This window comes from Pteronotus mesoamericanus, unplaced genomic scaffold (assembly GCF_021234165.1).
Source record: "Pteronotus mesoamericanus isolate MK-2021 breed Mesoamerican mustached bat unplaced genomic scaffold, CSHL_Meso_final contig_73, whole genome shotgun sequence".
Classification (NCBI taxonomy): domain Eukaryota; kingdom Metazoa; phylum Chordata; class Mammalia; order Chiroptera; family Mormoopidae; genus Pteronotus; species Pteronotus mesoamericanus.
Genome location: NW_026555245.1, coordinates 3,916,184 through 3,936,610, shown reverse-complemented (window position 1 = coordinate 3,936,610; position 20,427 = coordinate 3,916,184). Strand labels below are relative to the sequence as shown.

At 43.5% G+C, this 20,427-nt stretch overlaps 1 protein-coding gene across 9 annotated transcripts in view; it reads left to right on the top strand.

The window, feature by feature from the left end:
• The first annotated feature begins 973 nt into the window (after window positions 1–973).
• Window positions 974–20,427, top strand: part of NTRK2 (neurotrophic receptor tyrosine kinase 2) — a 330,058-nt gene continuing 310,604 nt past the window's right edge. For 8 of the 9 annotated variants that reach the window (XM_054582954.1, XM_054582952.1, XM_054582956.1 and 5 more), the window contains exons 1-4: window positions 974–1,232; window positions 1,774–1,861; window positions 2,157–2,372; window positions 2,860–3,434. In XM_054582954.1, coding sequence (XP_054438929.1) covers window positions 3,223–3,434 — 212 coding nt within the window. In that variant the 5' untranslated portion in view covers window positions 974–1,232; window positions 1,774–1,861; window positions 2,157–2,372; window positions 2,860–3,222. Of the gene's footprint in view, window positions 1,233–1,739; window positions 1,862–2,156; window positions 2,373–2,859; window positions 3,435–20,427 lie in introns of all 9 variants that reach the window. The other variant, XM_054582953.1, reaches the window with a different exon arrangement.

Sequence of the window (20,427 nt, the reverse complement as noted above, 5' to 3'; positions counted from 1 at the left end):
GTTGCCAGTTCTAATTTTATGTGGGAGATAGTCAATGAGGGTAAATTTAGAATCCAAATTTAATAGTAGTATATATTGTAATACAGATTCTAAAAATATTCTAACGTAATTAGAATCTTTATGATGCATTGACACTTTGCGGCCACTAGGACGCAAATAGGCCATTCTGAGAAAAATGGGGTGAGGGTGGGTTTTGTGTGTGTGTGGGCGGGGGAGAGAGATGGAGATGGAGATGTATGTAATTATGCACATACCCTACTTCCAGGTGCTCTGCACGGGCTAGGTAGAAGAGTTTGTCTGACCGGGACCAAGACATTTTTGCCCTTTGCTTTCCTTCCTTGGAAGGAGTTGGCGGCTGAGCAGAGAAATGAACTTCAGCTTGGCTATTCAGCACCCAGTGCGTGTTACAACCGAGTGATGGTGGAGAGAGACAGACCTGCTGGCCTTTTCTTCCGGCCCTGCAGTGAGATTTTTATGGGCTCTGTGCGAGGATTCCCGCGGTTGCACTCAGCGCTTAGGGTCTGTATAATAGCCCCTCTAGATGCTTTCCGTTTCCTTATTCTGTTTAAAACGTCGCCGAGATTCAAGCACTTATCTGGATGTTCGGCTTTTTCGATCCTCCCAACCCAGCCTCTGCCGGTAGATGGGTGATCATTCCTATCTTTTGGACGAGATCCCATTCGGTCGCCCTTACTGGCGCAGAGAGCTGCCTGCCTTTTACTCAGGTCGGAGATCGGCGAAACCTGGCAAGCAGCGCGCCCGCCGGGCACGGGCGCGCACGCGTCGGGCGCCGCAGGTTGCGCATCTGGCGCCAGAGCGCGCCCCCCGCGCGGTTGCAGCAGTGGCCGCGGCCCTTGGTTTGGGCTCTCCAGCGTGCCGGGCGCTCTCTCCCCGCGCGGGGGCACCAGAGCCCTCGGAAGTGTCTGGCACTGCGGTGCATTTCCCTAGTTCCTTCTAAATGACTGCGGAAAAACATCTTCTCCGAGCCGCAGATGGGAAGACGGATTCTTAGACCAGGCTTGCGAATGCCCAGCAGCCATCGTTTAACTGATCCCGCAGAGCAGTTACGATTTGTCACCCGACCCTCCCGGATCGCCTTATTTGTCCCTAGTGAGACCCCGGGGCTCTGGTCGTGCCGGGCTTCCCAGTAGCTGGATGTATGTCGTGCTCCGGGCGGCGCGGGCGCAGGGCACGCGTTCGCGCACACCCGCGTACACACGAAAACGCACAAGGTACGGCAGGGGAGCAAGGGCTTTGGGTACCCCGAGTGGGGGTGGGCATAGCAGGGAGTGATGTGGGAATGGCTGCATCCTGCCAGGTTGACTGATGAGAAAAAATGACGCGGCGCCACACATCGGACAGGCCAGGGTTGCTGCCGCGCACTTAGGGAACCCAATACGCGCCAGGCGCGCTCCCTTCCTCTCACATGTCTCTGTTTCCCGGGCGTGTGATCCCAGAAAACCGCAAGAAAAAGACCCACTTCGAGAGCTAGAGTTTCGTTTGAATATTCCCCTCCCTCTACGAAAGCACCAACAGGAAGACCCTCCAAAACCACGGATTCCCAAATAGATATCCCGGAATGGGGGCGGTTATCCTTGGTTACCGATGCTGAATACGTTTTGGTGTTTACAATATTTATTTATTTTTAGGATACTTCACCCTCCCCTTTAGTCAGGATGGTAAAGGAGAACGCAGCGGGGAGGGAGGATTCCTATAATAAGAATCAGCTCATTTTTCAGAGCTGAACTGAGCTGGGTTTCCATTTCAAAAAAGGAGACAGCCTCTGCTGGGATTGTAGAAGATACCGCGGTGTGAATTAGGGACTGGGAGGCGTCGAGCAGCGGAACGGTCCATTTAAGAGGTACCTGGATCTAAATGAACACACACACACACACACACACACACACACACACACATACACCCACCCACCCACCCCCACCCCACACGCGCGCGTCTACACAGCCAGGATGTGTGCGTGTGAGCGTATGTGCGCGTGTGTGAACTCCCACATGCTGCTGCTGTCTGCTTCTGGCCAGTGGCACCGATGCCTCCCTCCTCCCCGCTCGCCCCCAGATTCCCCTCCCCTCCTTGTTGCTTTTGTCTGGAGGGTGTTATGGGTTTGTGTGTGTATGAGCGTGTGTGTTTTTGGATTTCAGACTAATTTTCTGGAGTTTCTGCCCCTGCTCTGCGTCAGCCCTCACGTCACTTCGCCAGCAGTAGCAGAGGCGGCGGCGGCGGCGGCGGCTCCCGGAATTGGGTTGGAGCAGGAGCCTCGTTCGCTCCTTCGCTCGCGCTCTCCGCGCTCAGTGCCCAGCGGCAGGAGGAGCCTGGACCCAGGCGCCGCCGGCGGGGCGGTAGGCGCCGGAGCCTGGGTGAGCAGCGCGGACAGTGGCCTCCCTGGTTTTGGCCCTCACTGTCCCTCCTGGGGCGGCCGTGGCGGCTCCCCAGGTGGGACGCGCCGCACTACCTGCCCGCGCCCCCTGCACCCAGCTGGTGGTGGCGGATTCTGCAGCATCATGGGGAGGGGGGGGCGTCTCGGAGCCATCACAGCCGGCAGTCTCCTCGTCCCCCTTTCAAAGGGTCCTTCTCCTGGCCTATGCCATGGAATCCGATCTCAGGGACCCTTGCCCTACCTTCCTTCTCTCGACTTCAGAAAAAGAATGGGGATACTGGTGGCCCCAGGAGCGTCAGTGCCATCGAGGGGCAAGTTTATTTCTGGGATGGGAACTGGGCACTCATCTATCCACGGTCTCCTGGTTGGGGTCAGGGTGGGGGTGACGCGAGCGCAAAAACAGAGTGCCTCAATTCGTGGTGTCTGGGGTCCTATGCTCAGTCTCATGCGTGTCTGTTTGTCCTCAGCCCCGAGGTGCGTCCGGGATCTCAGTGCACGTCTAGCAAGGAGCCTGCTCCCCAGAGAGTACCGGGAGCGCCGCCGGCCGGTGCCCGGCGCGCCGGGCCATGCTGCGGCGCCCGCGGCGGAGCTGCGAGCGCCAGTAGCGCCCCCCTGTGAAGCAGCCGGAGATGCCCCGGGCACTGTGAACGGTGCTGCCCTTCAGGGCATACTCAGCCCGGGACACTCTCGACTCTGCGGGCCCGCGACCAACATCGAGTAGAGAGAGCGGCGAGCGCGGCAAAGACCGCCCAGCACCGGCAGAGGAGACCGGCCGGTGCAGCACAGGGACACCTACTCGGTTTGACTCCAGCTGGCACTGGCGGCTCGGGATGTCGACCTGGACAAGGTGGCATGGACCCGCAATGGCCCGGCTCTGGGGCTTCTGCTGGCTGGTTGTGGGCTACTGGAGGGCCGCTCTCGCCTGTCCCACGTCCTGCCGATGCAGCACTTCTAGGATCTGGTGCAGCGACCCTACTCCTGGCATTGTGGCATTTCCGAGATTGGAGCCTAACAGTGCAGACCCCGAGAACATCACCGAAATGTGAGTTCCTGGTGCTCTTCCTTCTTTCTTCTCACCTGGCCCCTATGACCGGGGCTGGCCAGGTGGGCCCTTCCTGGGCATGAATGTTGTTTCAAGTCTGGGGAGAAGTCAGAGGTGAGATGTGCGGGGCTGGGCCATTTGTCAACTACCTATCTGTTTCACAGGCTTGGGGGTGATAACATGGGGAGAAGTGTGGCAGCTTAAAATAAGTGATTTTACACACACACACACACACACACACACACACATATGCACACACATACCCCTTGTGCCCCTTGTGGGAAGGCATTCTATATGCACGTTATATTTCAAAGGCCTGCTGGGTATGCTTTAGGCTTTCCATATGCAACAACTTAGTTTTGGACATTTTTGTTTGATAAGATGCTATGTGTATGTTGTGTTAGGGGAAGTTTCAGTAATATTTACTAGAAAGGAGGTTAAGATAATTAACTTTTTGAAATTTGTTGAAAGAGGTTAGAGTCTCTTCCTTACCACCTTTCTCTGAGGTTTGGAGTTGTCCCATTTCCCTTTTCATTTTATACATCAGATTTTGCTTAGGAGATTGCATTCAGAGACGGCCTTGGAAATGACCTGTAAGAGGAGAAGTTCTGAGTGTTGAAAAGCACTTGCTCAAAAGAGAAAATGTGATCATTGGATGCCTAAAAGCCTGATCTGATTTAATTTGGAACTGACTTCTCAGAGATATAATTTTGAGGCCATTTGCATTAGAAATCTTACTTGCCCATTGAATAATTTCACGGGACTAGGTTGGATGATGCAGCAGTGTGTAGCACTCAGAAGAATGCTGCCTTTAGCATGGGATACTTAGGTCCCTGGAAATGTTTGAGCTTGTTCTGATCGGATGGAGAAGCAGAATTGTGCATTTCTGTCCTCCTCTTTCAAGGCCTTGTGACAAAGTAGGAATTTCCAAGTAGGGATTTACCAGTCCTTTCTCCAGCATTCTCCTGTTGCCTCTAATAGAGGTTTTTTTGGGTTTTTTTTTTTGCCCCCATCTTCCCCCCACCCGACTTTGCCATGTATTTCATTAAATGAGATTTTATTCATCCATTTAGAGGGTTGTAAGGCAAACTTTCTCCTGGCTTTCCTTATGTGTTTGATGCTAAGATAGGCAACCCTGAAAGTAGGGCTTGGGCTGTGGCCTTCCGGTTGGCGAGTGCGCATGCATTTTTTTCTCCCACAGAAAACGCACACCCTGTTTCTGCCAACGTATGAACAAGATAACCTGGTTGTTTTTTTTTTTTTTCCATGTAAGTAAGAGACCCATATAGTCTCTGTTTGTTCTGCTGGTGATGTTCTTGTTATAAGGCTCGGGGAGAAGGAAGTGACAACAGAACAGAGGGGAAATGTGCTGGCCTAGCTGTGCTGAGATGTGCCGGGAGCAGCCAACTGTCAGGCTGGATCCAGGATGCTTGGTTCTCAGTCTTTCTTGCAAGGAAAGCAGCAGTCAGGGACTGAACAGAAGGGTGGGTAGGGCCCCGGCCGTGCTGGCCCTGGGCTGGGCTGGTCCAAGTTTGCCAGGCTGCTCAGAGTGTCTATGGCCTTTGGTCAGGATCTGTGTCTTTTTCATGAGATGGGATGTCAGTGGTCAGACGCAGGAAGCCATACGGAATTCGGAGCTCTTCAGAATATTTTGAGACCATGGGCAGTACCTTTGTATAGTTGGATGTTTTGTTGTTGTTTTAAAATTCTGTCTTAGATGATTGATAATATAAAGAGGGAGGAGATGAGATAGGGCTAATCATTTTCATTTTAACCTTTTTTCCACTTTAATATTTTAAATGTCATAATCAAAAAAGACAATGAAACTTTTTAAATTAAAAGGTATTATTTAAATATTAGTGATCTTAGCTACCTGATATATATATATATATATATATCCTGATATATTTATATATATATATATATAAAATCAGTAGATTTGAGCAGAGCTTTCTTGTATCAGTCTCCACAATTGCTGTTCTTTTTATATCTGATGACAGGTTCTTATTTTCAGGATATCTAAAACTGATTTTTTGATTAGATTTACCAAAGTACTTGTCACAGTCATTCATTCAATAATGGCACTCCTATGATTTCTATTCTTATTTTATGCCCTTTTGATTTGAAAATTTATTGAAATTGAGATAATTGAGATGTAGGGATAAGTGTTCAGAATGGGGAATTAGACTGGTTGATAGGAAAAAGTATGTTTTTCTGCTCTCTCCCTCAGTTTTGATTGAGCCCAACCAGTTTGAGTTCCAGGTGTCCTTATCTGTAGAATGTATTGAAATCCTTGTTTAGAAAGCACTTAATATAATTATTTTGAATTCTGCTGTTTTGATATCAAAATGATATCAGTCCATGAGCTTGTTTCACTAATCCATATATGACACCATCTGTGTTCTTTTTCTTACATATTAATATTTGCTTGAACAGCTTTTAAATTCTTGGCCACGGGTACCAGCTACAGTTGGAACCAAATACACATTTTTTAAAATTTTGTTATTAGACCCGGGAGTAGTCCTAAAATAACTTGTTTTAAAGTTCTGGTTTAGTGATGTTTAGAGGAACTTGCATGTTTCTATTTTTTTAAAGAAACAGAAATAATGTAAGTAAATAAACTGATTAGAACTTGCTGGAGCAACAGTTGACTGTATCATTTAAAAGTAGTTTATTTTTAATAGCTATATATTGGGAGAAAATATAACCACTATACCTTTTAGAATACTGAGAGAGGTCATGATAGAACATTTAAAAAAATTGATTAAGATATAAGATTTTTTTTCCTACATGTGTATTTTAAGCCAAGCTGACATTTTGTTTTCAGAGTCATTGTTTGAACCTATTTTATTAAAAATCTCCCCAGCATAGTATCTGTCTCATGCTCTCTACCCACTAACATGATCTATATCTAGATCTATATCTCTCTGTTTGTAGATATACATTACATCTGGCCGTCATCACACATTGAGAAATGCCAGCTTTTGTTACCTGGAGATAGTTATACTGAACCTGCACTAAACTGAGTTTAAAAATAATACCATTGTCACAAATAAGTGAAATTCAAGAGTAAAGGCTGTTGTTGGAATTATGTAACTGGCCACTTAAATCTCAGTTTTATCAAGTGCCAAAATGCATTGCAAAGAACAAGTCCTGTCTCTCCTAAGTGATAAAAGGCATGGTTAAAATAGGTCATGTATTTTTTTTACTGTGGTCAGAAACATATAACATAAAATTTGCCATTTTAACCATTTTTTTGTTGTACCATTTAGTAGTGTTAAGTATATTCATGTTTTTGTAAAATGGAAATTAATTTTTATATTGCCTATATTTTAATGAAGACCAATGGTAACCTTTTTTTTTTCTTCTGAACTTCTTGGGTGATATTCTCTGATTTGGGGGTAATATTTAGAGACAGTGTGATTTTTTTTCTTCTCAGTACAACACAAATAGAATTTGCAGCTTCTGCTGCCAGAGCTTCTATGTGCAATTTATTGTTAGCTTGGTTAAGTGACTGTAATGTTATGTCATTAGTACATTGATTTGGCCCTCTCACCTTAGTTAGCTTTTCCATTGCAATTAATTGTACTAAAAAACAGTTCTGGCATTTATAAAGATCCAGTGAAAGGCGTCAGTTTTTATTACTGTGATATTTACTTCTCAGCCCCTCCATTGGAGGTTCTAGAAGTTTGAATTGTACTTTACTTGCATTTAAGAACCACAGAGTAAGTTTTGAGTGCAGTTATATAAGCCACACTGGACTTGTTAATAAGTAAGGCAATCTAATTTACATCATTCAGTGTTTAATACAGCTTGCAAGCTCTTGTTGAACACACACTGTCTTCATAGTGAAGGTATTTTCAGAATTCAGCTCAGCACAACCATTTTGAAGTCTTAGTTTCATACCTTCCATCTCTGCATTATGGAGGTTTTTATTACACTGGGTCAAGCAATTGAAAAGCTCCATGACCCTTCTGACCCTACTTTCTTCCACTTCCCCGTCTCCATCACCTCTCATTGACTATCTTTTCCGAAAAGTGATATTTTCCTATGGGAATTCAGAACACTGGAGTTCAGAGAAGAGCCTGGGTTACATGTTATTATAAACAAGTACAGTGATGGGAAATCAAGATAGTGTGGTCACAGCTCCTTAACACCAAGTTTAGCTTATTTTTTTTTTCCTGAGTTTAAGATCTTTCACTGTTTTTATCCCATAAACCTCTGTTTGTGTCTATTTCAGTATTCCCTTGTAAAGACATTTTCTGAGCTGAAAAGTTGGCCGAACAGCTGAGAGTTGAGGTCTCTTTTCTCCCTAGGAACATTCTGTATGATCTCTTTGACTATATCTAGGTCATAGGAGTATAAAACCTAGAGTTTTTGTTTAACTGGGGAAAGGAAATTGAGTTTCTTTCTTTGTTTCTCTCTCTCCCTCTTTCTTTCTTTCTTTCTTTCTTTCTTTCTTTCTTTCTTTCTTTCTTTCCTTTGCCTTTGATACTAAGCAAGTGCCTCTACTGTTAACTCATTGCTCACCTTGCCTGTTAAGGGAAGAAACATTTTCAAACTATGGTTACATATTATACACTGATATTATTTCTAGATTAACTTTACCACTTCTCTGGAGAGCTTTTAATAGGTTCAAAAACTGTAAGGTAGAATGTGGCATTGAATCTGCTGCCCTTGGGGCAGTGCCAAATTTTGTTCCTCTTGATGTCTATAAATCAATAGGATGATTTCGGGGGCGGGGGAAGAGGTTATCTTGATAGGGCAAACTATTTACTTTTGTTTGATGTGTGTGAGACAGAAAAGAGAGAATAAAACTGAACTTTGAATTATTAAGAGCTAATTAATCATTTTCAAAATCTACTTGGTCTAGTGAATTTAAAACACCAATTCATCCGCCACCCCCACCCGGTGGCAGAAATCTGAGCCCTACAGTGGCCTGATAATTTTAGCTCTGCATTTGTTTGCTGATCAATTTTAATTAAAAAAGGCAGTGATCCCACATGATCACGGTTTCTCACCACTTACTTTGCTCTCTGGGAAGTCATACATACTGATTTGGGTGATGAAGAAATGAATGGTTTTGAATGTGATAAATCTGGGAAGAAAAGTGATATGTAGGTATGAAGTTTACATGTTTCAAAAAAACCTGTATGTGATGGAAAGCTGGAGTCAGGTGTTACCTGATCTGGAAACAGCCCCTCAATATCTCTGGGCTTGAGCTTGTCAGATATAAAGTGGGGACTTTGGAGTCTATGTTCAGACAAGTTTCTCCTGGCTCTGAAGTTCCACGAAGCTTCAGTTACAGAAGTAATGTGGTTTATACATCAGCTACGCAGTAAAGGGTGGTGTGAGCTGCTCAGAGCCTGGCAGTATGAGAGTCTGAGGTTCTTTGGTGTGAGCTCTCACATGTGCAAGTTTTCGATGTCTGCTCTGAATTCTTCAAGCTGAGTCTTTTAAAAGTGTGAACTGCTGATACGGCTGCTGGCATGTTTGTGGCAGGCTCATGAGTCCAAGGTCACAGGGTCACTTAGACTCAGGACCACAGAAGAAGAGGCTTTAGAATTGCTCTGTGCCAGCCCCATCTGCATATACTAAGGTCAGTGCAGTAAGTTACCTAAGGCCTTGATGAACTAAAAATATGGCGGACACTAGAAACTTTTTCTCTTAGCATACAAAGGACATGGCATGGCCTTTACTTTAGGGTGTCTCCCTTCTGCTCCATGGCCTGGGACTAAACCTGATCCAGCCCACCATTTTAGAAGCATATGAAGACAAGCTTAGTCAGGCTAAGTCTGTGCGAACATGTCTCTGCTAGAGACAGAGCAATTCAAAAGTGCATGAGCTACCGATCCCAAAGCAATGACCTTATTTTCATAAGAAGAAATACATTTGTTTTGTTTGGTTTACTGGTTTGTTGTTTTTTTTTTTTTTTTAATTTCAAGTCTTCCTCTTCACTAGGCAATTCAAACATGAGTCAAACTGCAAAGAAAAGCCTTTATGAGTTGGGAGCAATGATAGACACTAACCTGTGCTTGCTGGACCACCGTGGCAGGTTAGGGTTGGAGGGAGGGTAGAACAGACAGAGCAGAATGAAGGCTGCTGCCTTTGGAGTCTTTGTCACAGTCAGAGGTGGTTATTTAAGGGGAGGAACCCACAGCCCTTTGTAGAGTCTGCCTTAGCACCCATGAAAGACCTGTGGCTGGAGAGTACTTATTCTTCTCTGCCTTCTTGTTTTCCCCTGACTTCTCATTGCCCTAAGATTGATGGCTGAACTCCAGGAGCTGAGCCAGTGAGCAAGCTCAAGCGTTGTTGACTCACATCCAGAATTTATTCTGCTACCATGTTGTGTGCTGTCCATGGCCTGCAGTGAGGCACGCCCGGAAAGAGCACTCCTCAGAGACATGCCTTTGGTTTCACTCAGGGCTTCTCCCCAGGGACCTGAAAGGCACTTTACAGGCATGTGCTTATTTGGGTTTGAAACCTTGCGCTGAAGTAAGTGAGAAGGTCTTGACAGCCTCGGAGGGGACTGTCAGGTTGATTGGCGTGCCCGGGGCTCTCTGGTCAAGCAGGGTGTAATTTGGGAGAGAACCCCATCCTGTAAATCCCTCAGAACTTGTCTGCTCAGCCCCACCTACCCAAATTTGGCCTCCAAAGCACAGTCAGTTTGAAGAAAAGTGTGAAGAGTCACATAAATATTCTCAGGTTAAACAGCATGGTAGGGGGAAGGAGGTGGACTGGCGCTCCATCTCAAGGCCTTCCCCCTCCATCAGCATCGCCTCGCCCGTATCCGTGTGCTCTACTATTAGAAGGTACATGATTTGTGCCCCTTTGGGAATATGGCATCTTCTGGTGTGGAATAAAAATGTCAATAATCACACACTATTTAGAGTCTACTTTTTAAAAATTATTTTCAATTACAGCTTACATTCAATATTACTTTGTGTTAGTTTCAGGTGTACAGCATAGCAGTTAGACAATCATGTACTTAACAAAGTGTTTCCCTCGATATTTCAAGTACCTACCTGGCATCATACATAGTTATTACAATGTTATTGACTGTATTCCCCATGCTGTACTTTACATCCCCGTGACTATTCTGTAACTACCAATCTGTACTTCTCAGTCCCTTCAAAAGAGTCCCCTTTTTTATTGCAGATAAGGACCTATTGCTATTTAGCACCCCACCCTTTCCTTTAATATTTATATCTCAGCAATTTTCTGGACACACACACACATCAGAACTCGATTTGTGTGTGTCCTTTCAGACTTAATTATATTGAATTGAAATTTTCCTAATAATTTAGGAAGTATTTCCTTAAACCACCCAGACTTTTAAAAAATTGAGATATAATTGACATAGTATATTAGTTTCAGGTGTACAGCATAATGATCTGATATTTGTACTGTATATATTGGGAAATGCTCACCACAATAAATCTAGTTAACGTCCATCACTTCACAGGTACAATGTTTTTCTTGTGATGAGCACTTTTAAGATTGACTCTCTGATACACACTAAGAGTATTGTTAACTATAGTTACTGTTCTGTGAATTATATCCCCACCCAGACTCTTAATTTTGTTTTAATCATTCCAGATATCTCTCCCTGGGGACCTGACAGAAGGTATTCTCTGAGGGAAGAATTTGAATATTAGACCTTTGACTCCGTCAGCCAACCTGGCTTCTCAGAAACCCATGGCCTCTGTCCTCTTTGATCTGTTCTTAACTTTAACAAAAAAATTATATTATCAGGGAGGCATTTTTGAACAGCTCTATAGTGATGTAATTTAAACCAAAAGATACTAAATTTTGTGTCTTAACCTCTGAAAGACTGTATAATCTAAAAAGATAGGCTCTCTTGCACTCTAATTTTTGTCATAAAAATTATGTCTGTGCCACGTGATCCAGAGCCGCTTTCTGTGAGGTGGCAGAGGGGCCTTGACCTGCTCCTCTGACTTGCTCATTGTGAGACAGCTCGCCTCCCTTCTCTTGTCTTGGCTTACACATCTGTGCATCGTGTGTGCGGGAGTGGGGAGTAATGGGTGAGAGCTCAACATGGTGGCTGCTAACATCTCTGGTAAGGTATGATACAAAAACAAGCGCCTCTCTCCAAAAGCCAAACCCAACTCAAACCATAGCGCTCTTTGTAAGGCTGCTCCCAGTTTCACTTCAGAGCTCTGGTGCTGCCACCCCAAACTCAAAGATTTTGCTCCTGGCATGTTTACCTTGGACTCCTGCATTTAGTCTTTCCTTGTTGTGACTCTTCAGTCTTCTTCCTCTGTTTTCTGGCTGTTTCTTATCCCCCCTTCGCTTCCCTCAACACACACACATGCACACACACTCAGGTAGGCATCTGGCTGTTAAGTCCCTCCGACAGATGTTGAAAGAAATCTTGGGTTGCAGGGCCTGTGGGCCAACCACCGTCATTCCCAGGGAACCTGGTTCAATAAGGTTCGCTCAAGAGGCAGCAAAGTACAGGAACCTGAGAGGGTCTGTGAGCTGGGAGGTGGGATGTGGGGTTCATATCCACACTCTCACAGTATCAGAACTTGGGATCCTGGGTGAGCCATTTAATCTCAGCAGCCTGAGCTTCCTTATCTTGAAATTGGAGGTTAGGCCTTGGATGGATGCAAATCCCTGAAAGGCTCTGTGGTTCTGAATCAGTCAGCCATGGGCACTTGGGTTTCCTATTCTGTTCTGGAATTAACCCTTGCCTCCTCCCGGGGGCCAGCTCAGAGCGTGCGCCCGTTCTCTTGGTGGCTTAAGCAATGGCATTCTGGTCAGTGGGATTTCTCCAAGTCCGATGCTGCAGTTCAGATGCGATGGCTTTGCAGGTCACCAGCGCCCTGCCTCCTGGGTGGCAATGCTTCTGTGGTTTCCCACTAATCCAAACAAACTTTTTATTTCTTTTCTTTGGAGGTCATTTTCTGCACATGTACTGTCTGCCTCCTCTTTCAGCAATTGTGTCAACTACTCCACGTGTTCATGTCTGATCAGCCCACTCCGGGGCTGCTCCTATGGATGGTGCCTTAGAGGGATTTCTAATTGTCCTGTCTCTTCGGCCACTCTGCACCTTTCCTGACCCTTAGAGCAGGAGCTTCCATTGAGGTCAAATCTTATGTTTCTGCCCATCAAGTTTTCCTTTCCTGTTGGCTGAAAGGGTTTATCACATGTTTCCTGATTGTCCTGTGGGCTGCTCGCCATCTAATTCAAACTCCCTGCAGACATTACTTCAGTTTAACTTGGGCTCATTGAGGGCACTGGGGTGCTACAGACAAATAAGTTAGAGTAGTGAGGCAAGGAGCTCCTGAGCTGTTCATATCTGGTGGGAGAAACAGTTGAATAAACATCTACTTTTAATATAATGTGATGAGGATGTCAGTGCATTTGAGGGTAAAATCCCCATTTACAGCATGATTGTGTCAGCTTCAGGGAGACATGGGGACATTTACCAAGACTGCTTCCTCCCAAATGTGCATGGTTTTCACTATTTAACAGTGGGAGGCGTAGATGTGTAGACTGGATATGAGCAATCCCCAATTCCTACTTCCTATGATGGCAGTAACCCAGCTGAGTTTTGTTATTTTTTCCTCTGTTAACAGTTTTTGACATTCTTGTGTCCTCATCCACTCATATTCCAGTTGAGCAAGCTTCCTGCATCTGAAACACACCTTCCCCTTCGATTACGATGGAAGGGCTGGAGCGCTTCTTGGCAGAAGCCAATCATTTCACCTCTATTACAGAGCTCGTCCTCTTATACTTTTCTCCATCAGTGACTTCCATCTCATCTGTAATATCAGTCTCTTTCCCTTGTAAACATCCGAGTTTAAGCAGGACCAGGTCTCTCCCTTCTTGGACAAGTTTTCATTCAGTACTCTTCCCTTCCTTCCCTTCCACCCTTTTTTAGTCCTGGCTCCATCCCCTCTCCCTTCAAAGCCTCATCTTAGAAAACTGGTCTATATTCATCATGTCTGTTGCTGCACCTTCTAATCTCATCTCAGTCCACAACTTCATGTAACTTGTTTTCTACCACCATTTCCGAAGACCTTCACTGGGCTAAATCCAAGGCATATTTTTCTGTCTTTCTCTTACTTGCCCAGCAGCACTTGGCCTCACTTTTCCCTCCCTTCCTTGTGAAGCATCTTTTTCCTCCGGTGTCATTGTACTTTCCTTGTTTCCCCCCATTTCCTCTAGCTGCTGCTTCTTAGTCTTGTGCGCTCCTCCCCCAGGTGATGTCCCTTGGGCTTCTGTCCCAGGACTGCTTCTCTTCCTACGCTGTCCCTGGGCTGTGTCACCCTCATCCATGACTTCTGTGGCCGTCTGTGTTCTAATGATGCTGTGATCTCTGTTTCCATCCATTATCAGTGAGGACCTTTGGGCTCATGTGCCTATGGAACATCCCTCTTGGATATGTCATAATGTGTCACACTTGACATTTCCAAATTAAATTCATCATCATCACCCCAAACCTGTCCCCTATCTTCATGTGTGGCACCACTGCCTAGTCAGTAATACACACCAGAAACCTTGACTCTGCTCTCTCTTTAACCCCTACATTCATTTAATTATCATGCCTTGCAAATTCATTTTCATAAATCCCCAAATTTCTTAAATTTGTCCAGTTCTTTTTATTTCTGCTGCCCTCATTCATTCAGTCATTCATTTATTTTTTCAACAGAGGCTTACTGTGGTCTGCCCTGTGTCATGTTAAATACTCAGGATATGGTGGTGAGAAAGGTTGACCTGGTCCTTTCTTCTTACCAAGCTTGCAGTCTGGGAGGGAAAATGAACGTCAAACAAGTACTTACGTGAGCAAAAACAATAATTCATTTCACCATCCTTTTTGCCTAAACTGCCGCAATGTTCCTACTTGGCACCCTCACCCCGAGAATTGCCCCCTGTCTATCCATATGCCATATTGTGTTGGAGTGGTCTTTCAAAAATGCTGATTTTATCATATTGATGCTTCTGCTTGCCCTGTGGCTCTACACATTTCTTAAAATAAATTCAAAGTTGATTTCGTTTTGTTTTTTTAGTTAAAAAAGAAATGAAACCAGTTTTCACTATGTTGCTCTATAATAAGATATATAGCTGTCACATGGGCTTGAATACACAGATCAGCATTACACTTGTTTCTTACACCAGTAGATCTATAAAGGAGAACAAATTATAACTGAAAGCTTGGTTGGTGCTCTTGGAATTAGAGCAAGGGCACTTAATTCTGCATTTAAAATGTTAAATGACATTAAGCTAAGCTGGCCTGAGGCATCCATCTCCTTAATTGGAGCGCCTGCACAAAGGGAATGCAGGACTTGAAGTACTTTGGCCCAGACCTGCGTCCCCTGGATGGACACTCCTTTCTCTCTCCTTTATTCCCTGCCCAGCACCGCTTCTGACTGACACATTCTTTCTTTGGAGTGCCTTTAGCCAAGCTTTGCTTCAGCCTGGGAGTTTGTCAGATTCTTTAAAGTGATTTTGCCCTTCTTTTCTCCGAAATGCATTAATTTCATTGCATGGAATTTTATTAGTAAGCAGTTTTTTAAAAGTAGTATTTGAACATGATAGGAAATGCCAATGGTATAAGAAGTGTATCATGAAAAGTTAGTCTTACTCTAAATAACCCTCCACCGATCCTTCAGCCTCATTTCCAGGAGCCAGTTTTGATTTTAGTTTGTGTGTCTGCCTCCAGAAATAGTCTATGTACATAAAATGAGTACATATCTGTCTTTGTTGTTTGTACACGATGAGGGCATATGCATGCATATATATATATATGTGTGTGTGTGTGTGTGTGTGTGTGTGTGTGTGTGTGTATATACCCCCGATTTACACCTTAACTACACCCACTGTTATACATCCTGGTGTGTTTTTTGTTTTATTTTGTTTTTTTTACTTAAAAATATATCTTTAAAATGTTTCTGTATCAGCATATGTACCTCACCTTCTTGTTTTCACAGCCAGGCAGTACAGTTATCCATTGAATGAACCAATTATATTTTACCAACCTCCTTTTGAACGGCTTTGTGTGCAAGTTCTTGCACACATGCATGATTTTATCTGCAGGAACACTTCCTAGAATTTGAATTGCAGGGACATTTGCAAGACATTTGTGATTTTGACATATATTGCCAAGTTGTCTTGCAAGACGAACTTATCATTTTATTCTCCCACCCAAACTGGAAGCGCCTGTTTTTCTACAGCTAAGCCAATACTATTTGTTATCGAACCTTTTGACCTTTGCCAACCATATTCCTGGGAAATAGTACCTCACCATTGTTTACTTTGTAATTCTGTAATTATGATCCAGGTTGAAAGTCTTTTTGTACACATGTAAGTCATTTGTATTTCTTTTTCAGTGAACTCTGTTGTCATGTCTCTTAGCTCTTTTTTTTTTCTGTTGGGTTGGTGGCAATCATAAAATCTGTTTAACAATGAAAAATTTATATTTTGTCTAATATTTTGCTTGTCTTCTGATATTGGTTATGGTATTTTCTCCTCCTCCTCCACTTTTTCTTCCTCCTCTTCTTCTTCTTGTAACACAGAATTACATTTTTTTGTAGTAAAAATCATTATTTTCTTTATGGCTCTTATGTTCTACATGTGATTAAGAAGAGTCTTCTCCTCTCTAAGAGTATAAAGTAAACCTCGTATTGTCTTTTACTATTTTTGTAGTATTTCATGATTTTGTATTTAAAGCTTTGTTCCATCTGGATTTTTAAAATATAAGGAATTTTATTTTATTATATTATATTACAAATTGTTTTATTATTTTTCAAAGATAAATAATCAACCAGTCATGTGTCTTGACACCATTGATTATATAGTTCAACCTTTCTTTCACTAACTTAAAAAATTTTTTTCTATTTATGAAGACCACATTTGTATTTGGGCCTATTTTGGGATCTATCCTAGTCTGATAATCAGTCTGTTTAAATACCAGCACTAAACTTTTTATCTCCTAAAGGCTCATATTATTATTTTTTCTACTTCAAGTATTAGTCTTACTCACTAGTCTCTTTTTTCAGAATTTTCAGGGTTAGCCTTGCATGATAATTTTTCCATATGAATTTTAGGAATTGCTCGCCTAGTTCCATCCAAATTATATCGGTGTTTTAAATTAAGGTAGCACTACATTTATATATTTAAACAAGTCTTAACAGGTCTTAAAAGCCCTGCACCCTCAAATTCAAACCTCTAGCCTCATATCTTGTCTCTCTTTTTCTTCAGTAAGATGATGCAACCACTCTGCACTTCCAGTTACCCTACTGAGCTATACGGTCACTTACCCCCCAGGCTTCCTGCGGGCTGTCCCCTCTTCCCGGAGCACTATTTCCTTGACTAGTCTCTGGCTAACTTCCTCTGCCTCCCTACGTCTGGGCTTTGTTTTCGCCATGTGCTCTTGTATCTTATAGCCCCCAGTATTTACCAATCCCAGCATAGGTGACTTAGCACAGTAAATGCATGGTTGGCCACCCGTCTGTAGACACTGTTAGAATGTAAGCTGCATGAAGGCAGGACTCTGTGGATCTGGCTTACTGCCCTTCTCAGCAATGTCCTAGATCTCCACGTTATACACATACACATACTCACACTCCTCTCCAAATCTATCATTTAGAACTCCAAGTACGAGTACTTAGTAGTTGTTTGGGCTGTCAGTATGCAAATTTCTAGCCCTGGCTGGTGTGGCTCAGGGGGTTGGAGGGTTGGAGAGTTATCTCATAAACAAAAAGTCTTGGGTTCAACTGTGTCTATCAGAGGCAGCCAGTTGATGTTTCTCTCTCACATCAATGTTTCTCTCCCTCCCTCTCTTCCTCCCTTGCCCTCCCTCTAAAATCAATAAGCATGTCCTTGGGTGAAGATAAAAGAAAAAGAAAAAACAGTATGTAAATTTCTAGACATGACTTTTACAAAGTCATTGAGGGAAGATGTTTCTTTGAATAAATAACTTTCATGGAATTAAAAAGCACAACATTGGTTCATGTGCAGTAAGAAATCGATTCATCATAGAGACACAGCATAGCTGGAGAGGAAGAAAGACAAAGCTTTGATGAGCCGGCTGATTCTGTATCCAGGGAGGAAGGGCAGGGAAGAGATGGGAGGATGAAGACAAGCAGCTGAGATGCTCCAGAGGCCAGCTCAACCACAGAAGGAATCTGGGGAAAAAGAATCATTCCAGGGACATCTGATTCCAGCAAACAATTCGGTCTAATGAGAAAGAGTTGTGCCTTTTCTGTTGTGTAATAGCTAATAATGGAGATCCCTGTGGATCAATTTCAGTTTTTCCCTATGACTGCATTTATGGTGCTCACTTAAAAAGCAATTCTGGTGTGAGATTTCAGATGTGATTTATCCTTCTTGTAGCATGGATGGTAAAGGCTGTTCATTTTTCTTAAAGAACGGCAGGCATCTGGAGTATAAAAAGATAGTGTGTAATGTACCGTCTGATGCATGTACTTTTGTGCCTTTGCAATCAAAGTGCATTGGGCTGATCCTATGAATGTTTCATGGGGCTTCCTTTATACTTATAATAATAACACTATCAGGCATCTTATACATTTTGATACTTGTTTGGAAACTAATCATAAAATAACTGATAGACATGAGATTGGGGGGCTTTTAAAAAAAGAGTGGGGAAATATGTAGGTGAACAGATTGCATTGAATAATGCAAAAAATGTAATTCTCCCTTGAAATAAATAACATCCATTTATTTATGTTTACATAGTGCAGTATGTCTATAATATACATGCAAATAAAAATAGTGTAGACTCCATGTATATTTTGAAAGTTAATCTTTAAAAAAGGAATGGGCATTATGGATCCAACATACAATGTTTAACTCTGATGCAAAATGTCATATTTTTGGTTGAGTCATTGGCTCTCATGCTAAGCCTAGGTGACCCTCTGGGATTTAACTTCTTAGCCATCTAACTTATTCTTTAAGGGAATTGCTCTCTCACTAATAAAAAGTTTCTCCTGGAGTTTAACTACCTGGCACCTTGAGGAAACTATTGTGCCTTTTGTTTTCTCTAGCTTAGCCTAGAATGCACTCTATCATTACTCTCCTTTCATTGTATCTTATATCTATACATGTACAGTTCAGAGGGAAATAGATATTTGTTGACAAAGTCATTTCAGGAGAGCTGAAATGGAGGACAAGAATTAACTGTTTATGCATGCATGTGTGGATTGGTTGATTGATCAGTTCATTCATTTATTTAGTCAATTAATCAATTAACAGGTATATTTTGAACATGTCCTTCCACCAGGCACTTTTCGGGGTCCTGGGTAACAACACTTAGGCCAGCTCCTCCCTTTTGTATAGCCTGTCGAAAGCTACCAGCGGAGGTCCTCAGTCATCTCACTTCTCTCTCACAGCTGTGTGGGCAATCCATCCTGCAGTCCAAACTCCATCAACACAACCACAGACAGCGGCTGGGACCTCCCCTATCCCCCACGCCATTATGCCTAGGGACATGCATATCTGTAGCATGGCATATCCACAGAGGTATGATCTGACAGATGACAGATCCACAGAGAAAGCCCAAATAGGCCCCAAGAGGGGACTCGGGGTCTTTGGGTAGGGAACCCTAGGGTCCTATTAGGTCAAGAAGAAAGATGTCATTTCTAGGTAGAAGCATCACTGTGGCCCCATGACTTCTGGACTCAAAGAGAGGAACTCAACTGTAGGAGAAGCAGAGTGAGAGCCTCTAACCTGCCTGAGCCCACTGCCCAGAACTAAGGGCACAAGGAACAAGGCTGTTTGGGCCTGTGCCTTTTATCTGGTCTTTGCATCATGGTCGTGTTGGGCTATGATGATGCTGTGGAAGTGCAGGGCTTAGGCCATGGGAACAAGCAGTGGGGTGGCCAGGCTCTCCATGCTCCTCCCATTGCAGTGCCCCCTCTCTCCCGGGGAAGGTCTCAGCCACAGGGTCCACATTTCCAACAAGGACAGCTCGTGCAGGATTCTTCCCTTGACTTGTATGACAACAGGCTTGTGGTGTCGCAGACACAGGCAGACCAGCAAAGCATAGATCTGTCTCCAGCAGTTAATGGGTACGCATCAGTGGCTACCAGCGTCTACCTTTCTCATTTCCCTTTACAGATTTTATTAGTACCCTGAAAGGTCTAGATCTGAATGTAGTATCTTAAGAATCAGCTGATTATGGCTGAATGTGTATACACACACACATACACACAGGGTATGGCAAAAATAATTCCTTTTTTTAATTACAAAATCTTTTATCATGAAATCATAACTATGTAATTCTGTAACAACAATATCACACTTAAGTAAACCATATGACATTTTAGGTGAAATATTCAAATTAAAACTATAAATTATTACACCTATATTATTTCCTACCAAGCACATTTAAGCAGGCATTACTTCTACTGGACCCTGTATATATATTTACTGGCATCCTAGGAGGATCCTGTGATTGTGAAAACTGTGCCTGAAAAGTCTCTTTCCTTACTGTTATTTTCTGAATTGAAAAAAAACCACTGAACATGTCAATTGTTGTGCATTGACACAATTTTTCATTTTCTTGTGGTATCATGTAAGGGAATGAAACAGGTTGGGAGGCAGATTACTTGGTGGCTTAAAGGCCCACCCCACTCTGAAGTTGGTCTGCCCCTACTACTTGAAGTTCTCTGTGTCTCACTTTCCGCTTCTATAAAAGGAGAAAGTAATAGAGACTGTGTTTGGGGGTTTATGTGTGGGTAAAATGAACTGATGTGTGTGAAATGTTTGTATGAGAGCCTAACACATAGTAAGAACTCAACTGTTAGGTTTTATTTTGTGTGTCTATCCCAACCATATTTGAAGGAGAGCGGAGTCTGTAGTGTTGGAGGTGGATGGAAAAGCAAAAGAATCTGCCTTGAGTATGACATTGGACAGATGTAGGGGTTGCGGGGACAGATGTGCAAGGGTGTTGGTTCCCTTTATTGCAGCCTTGGCATGCCCTTTGCTTGTTGGCATACTTCTC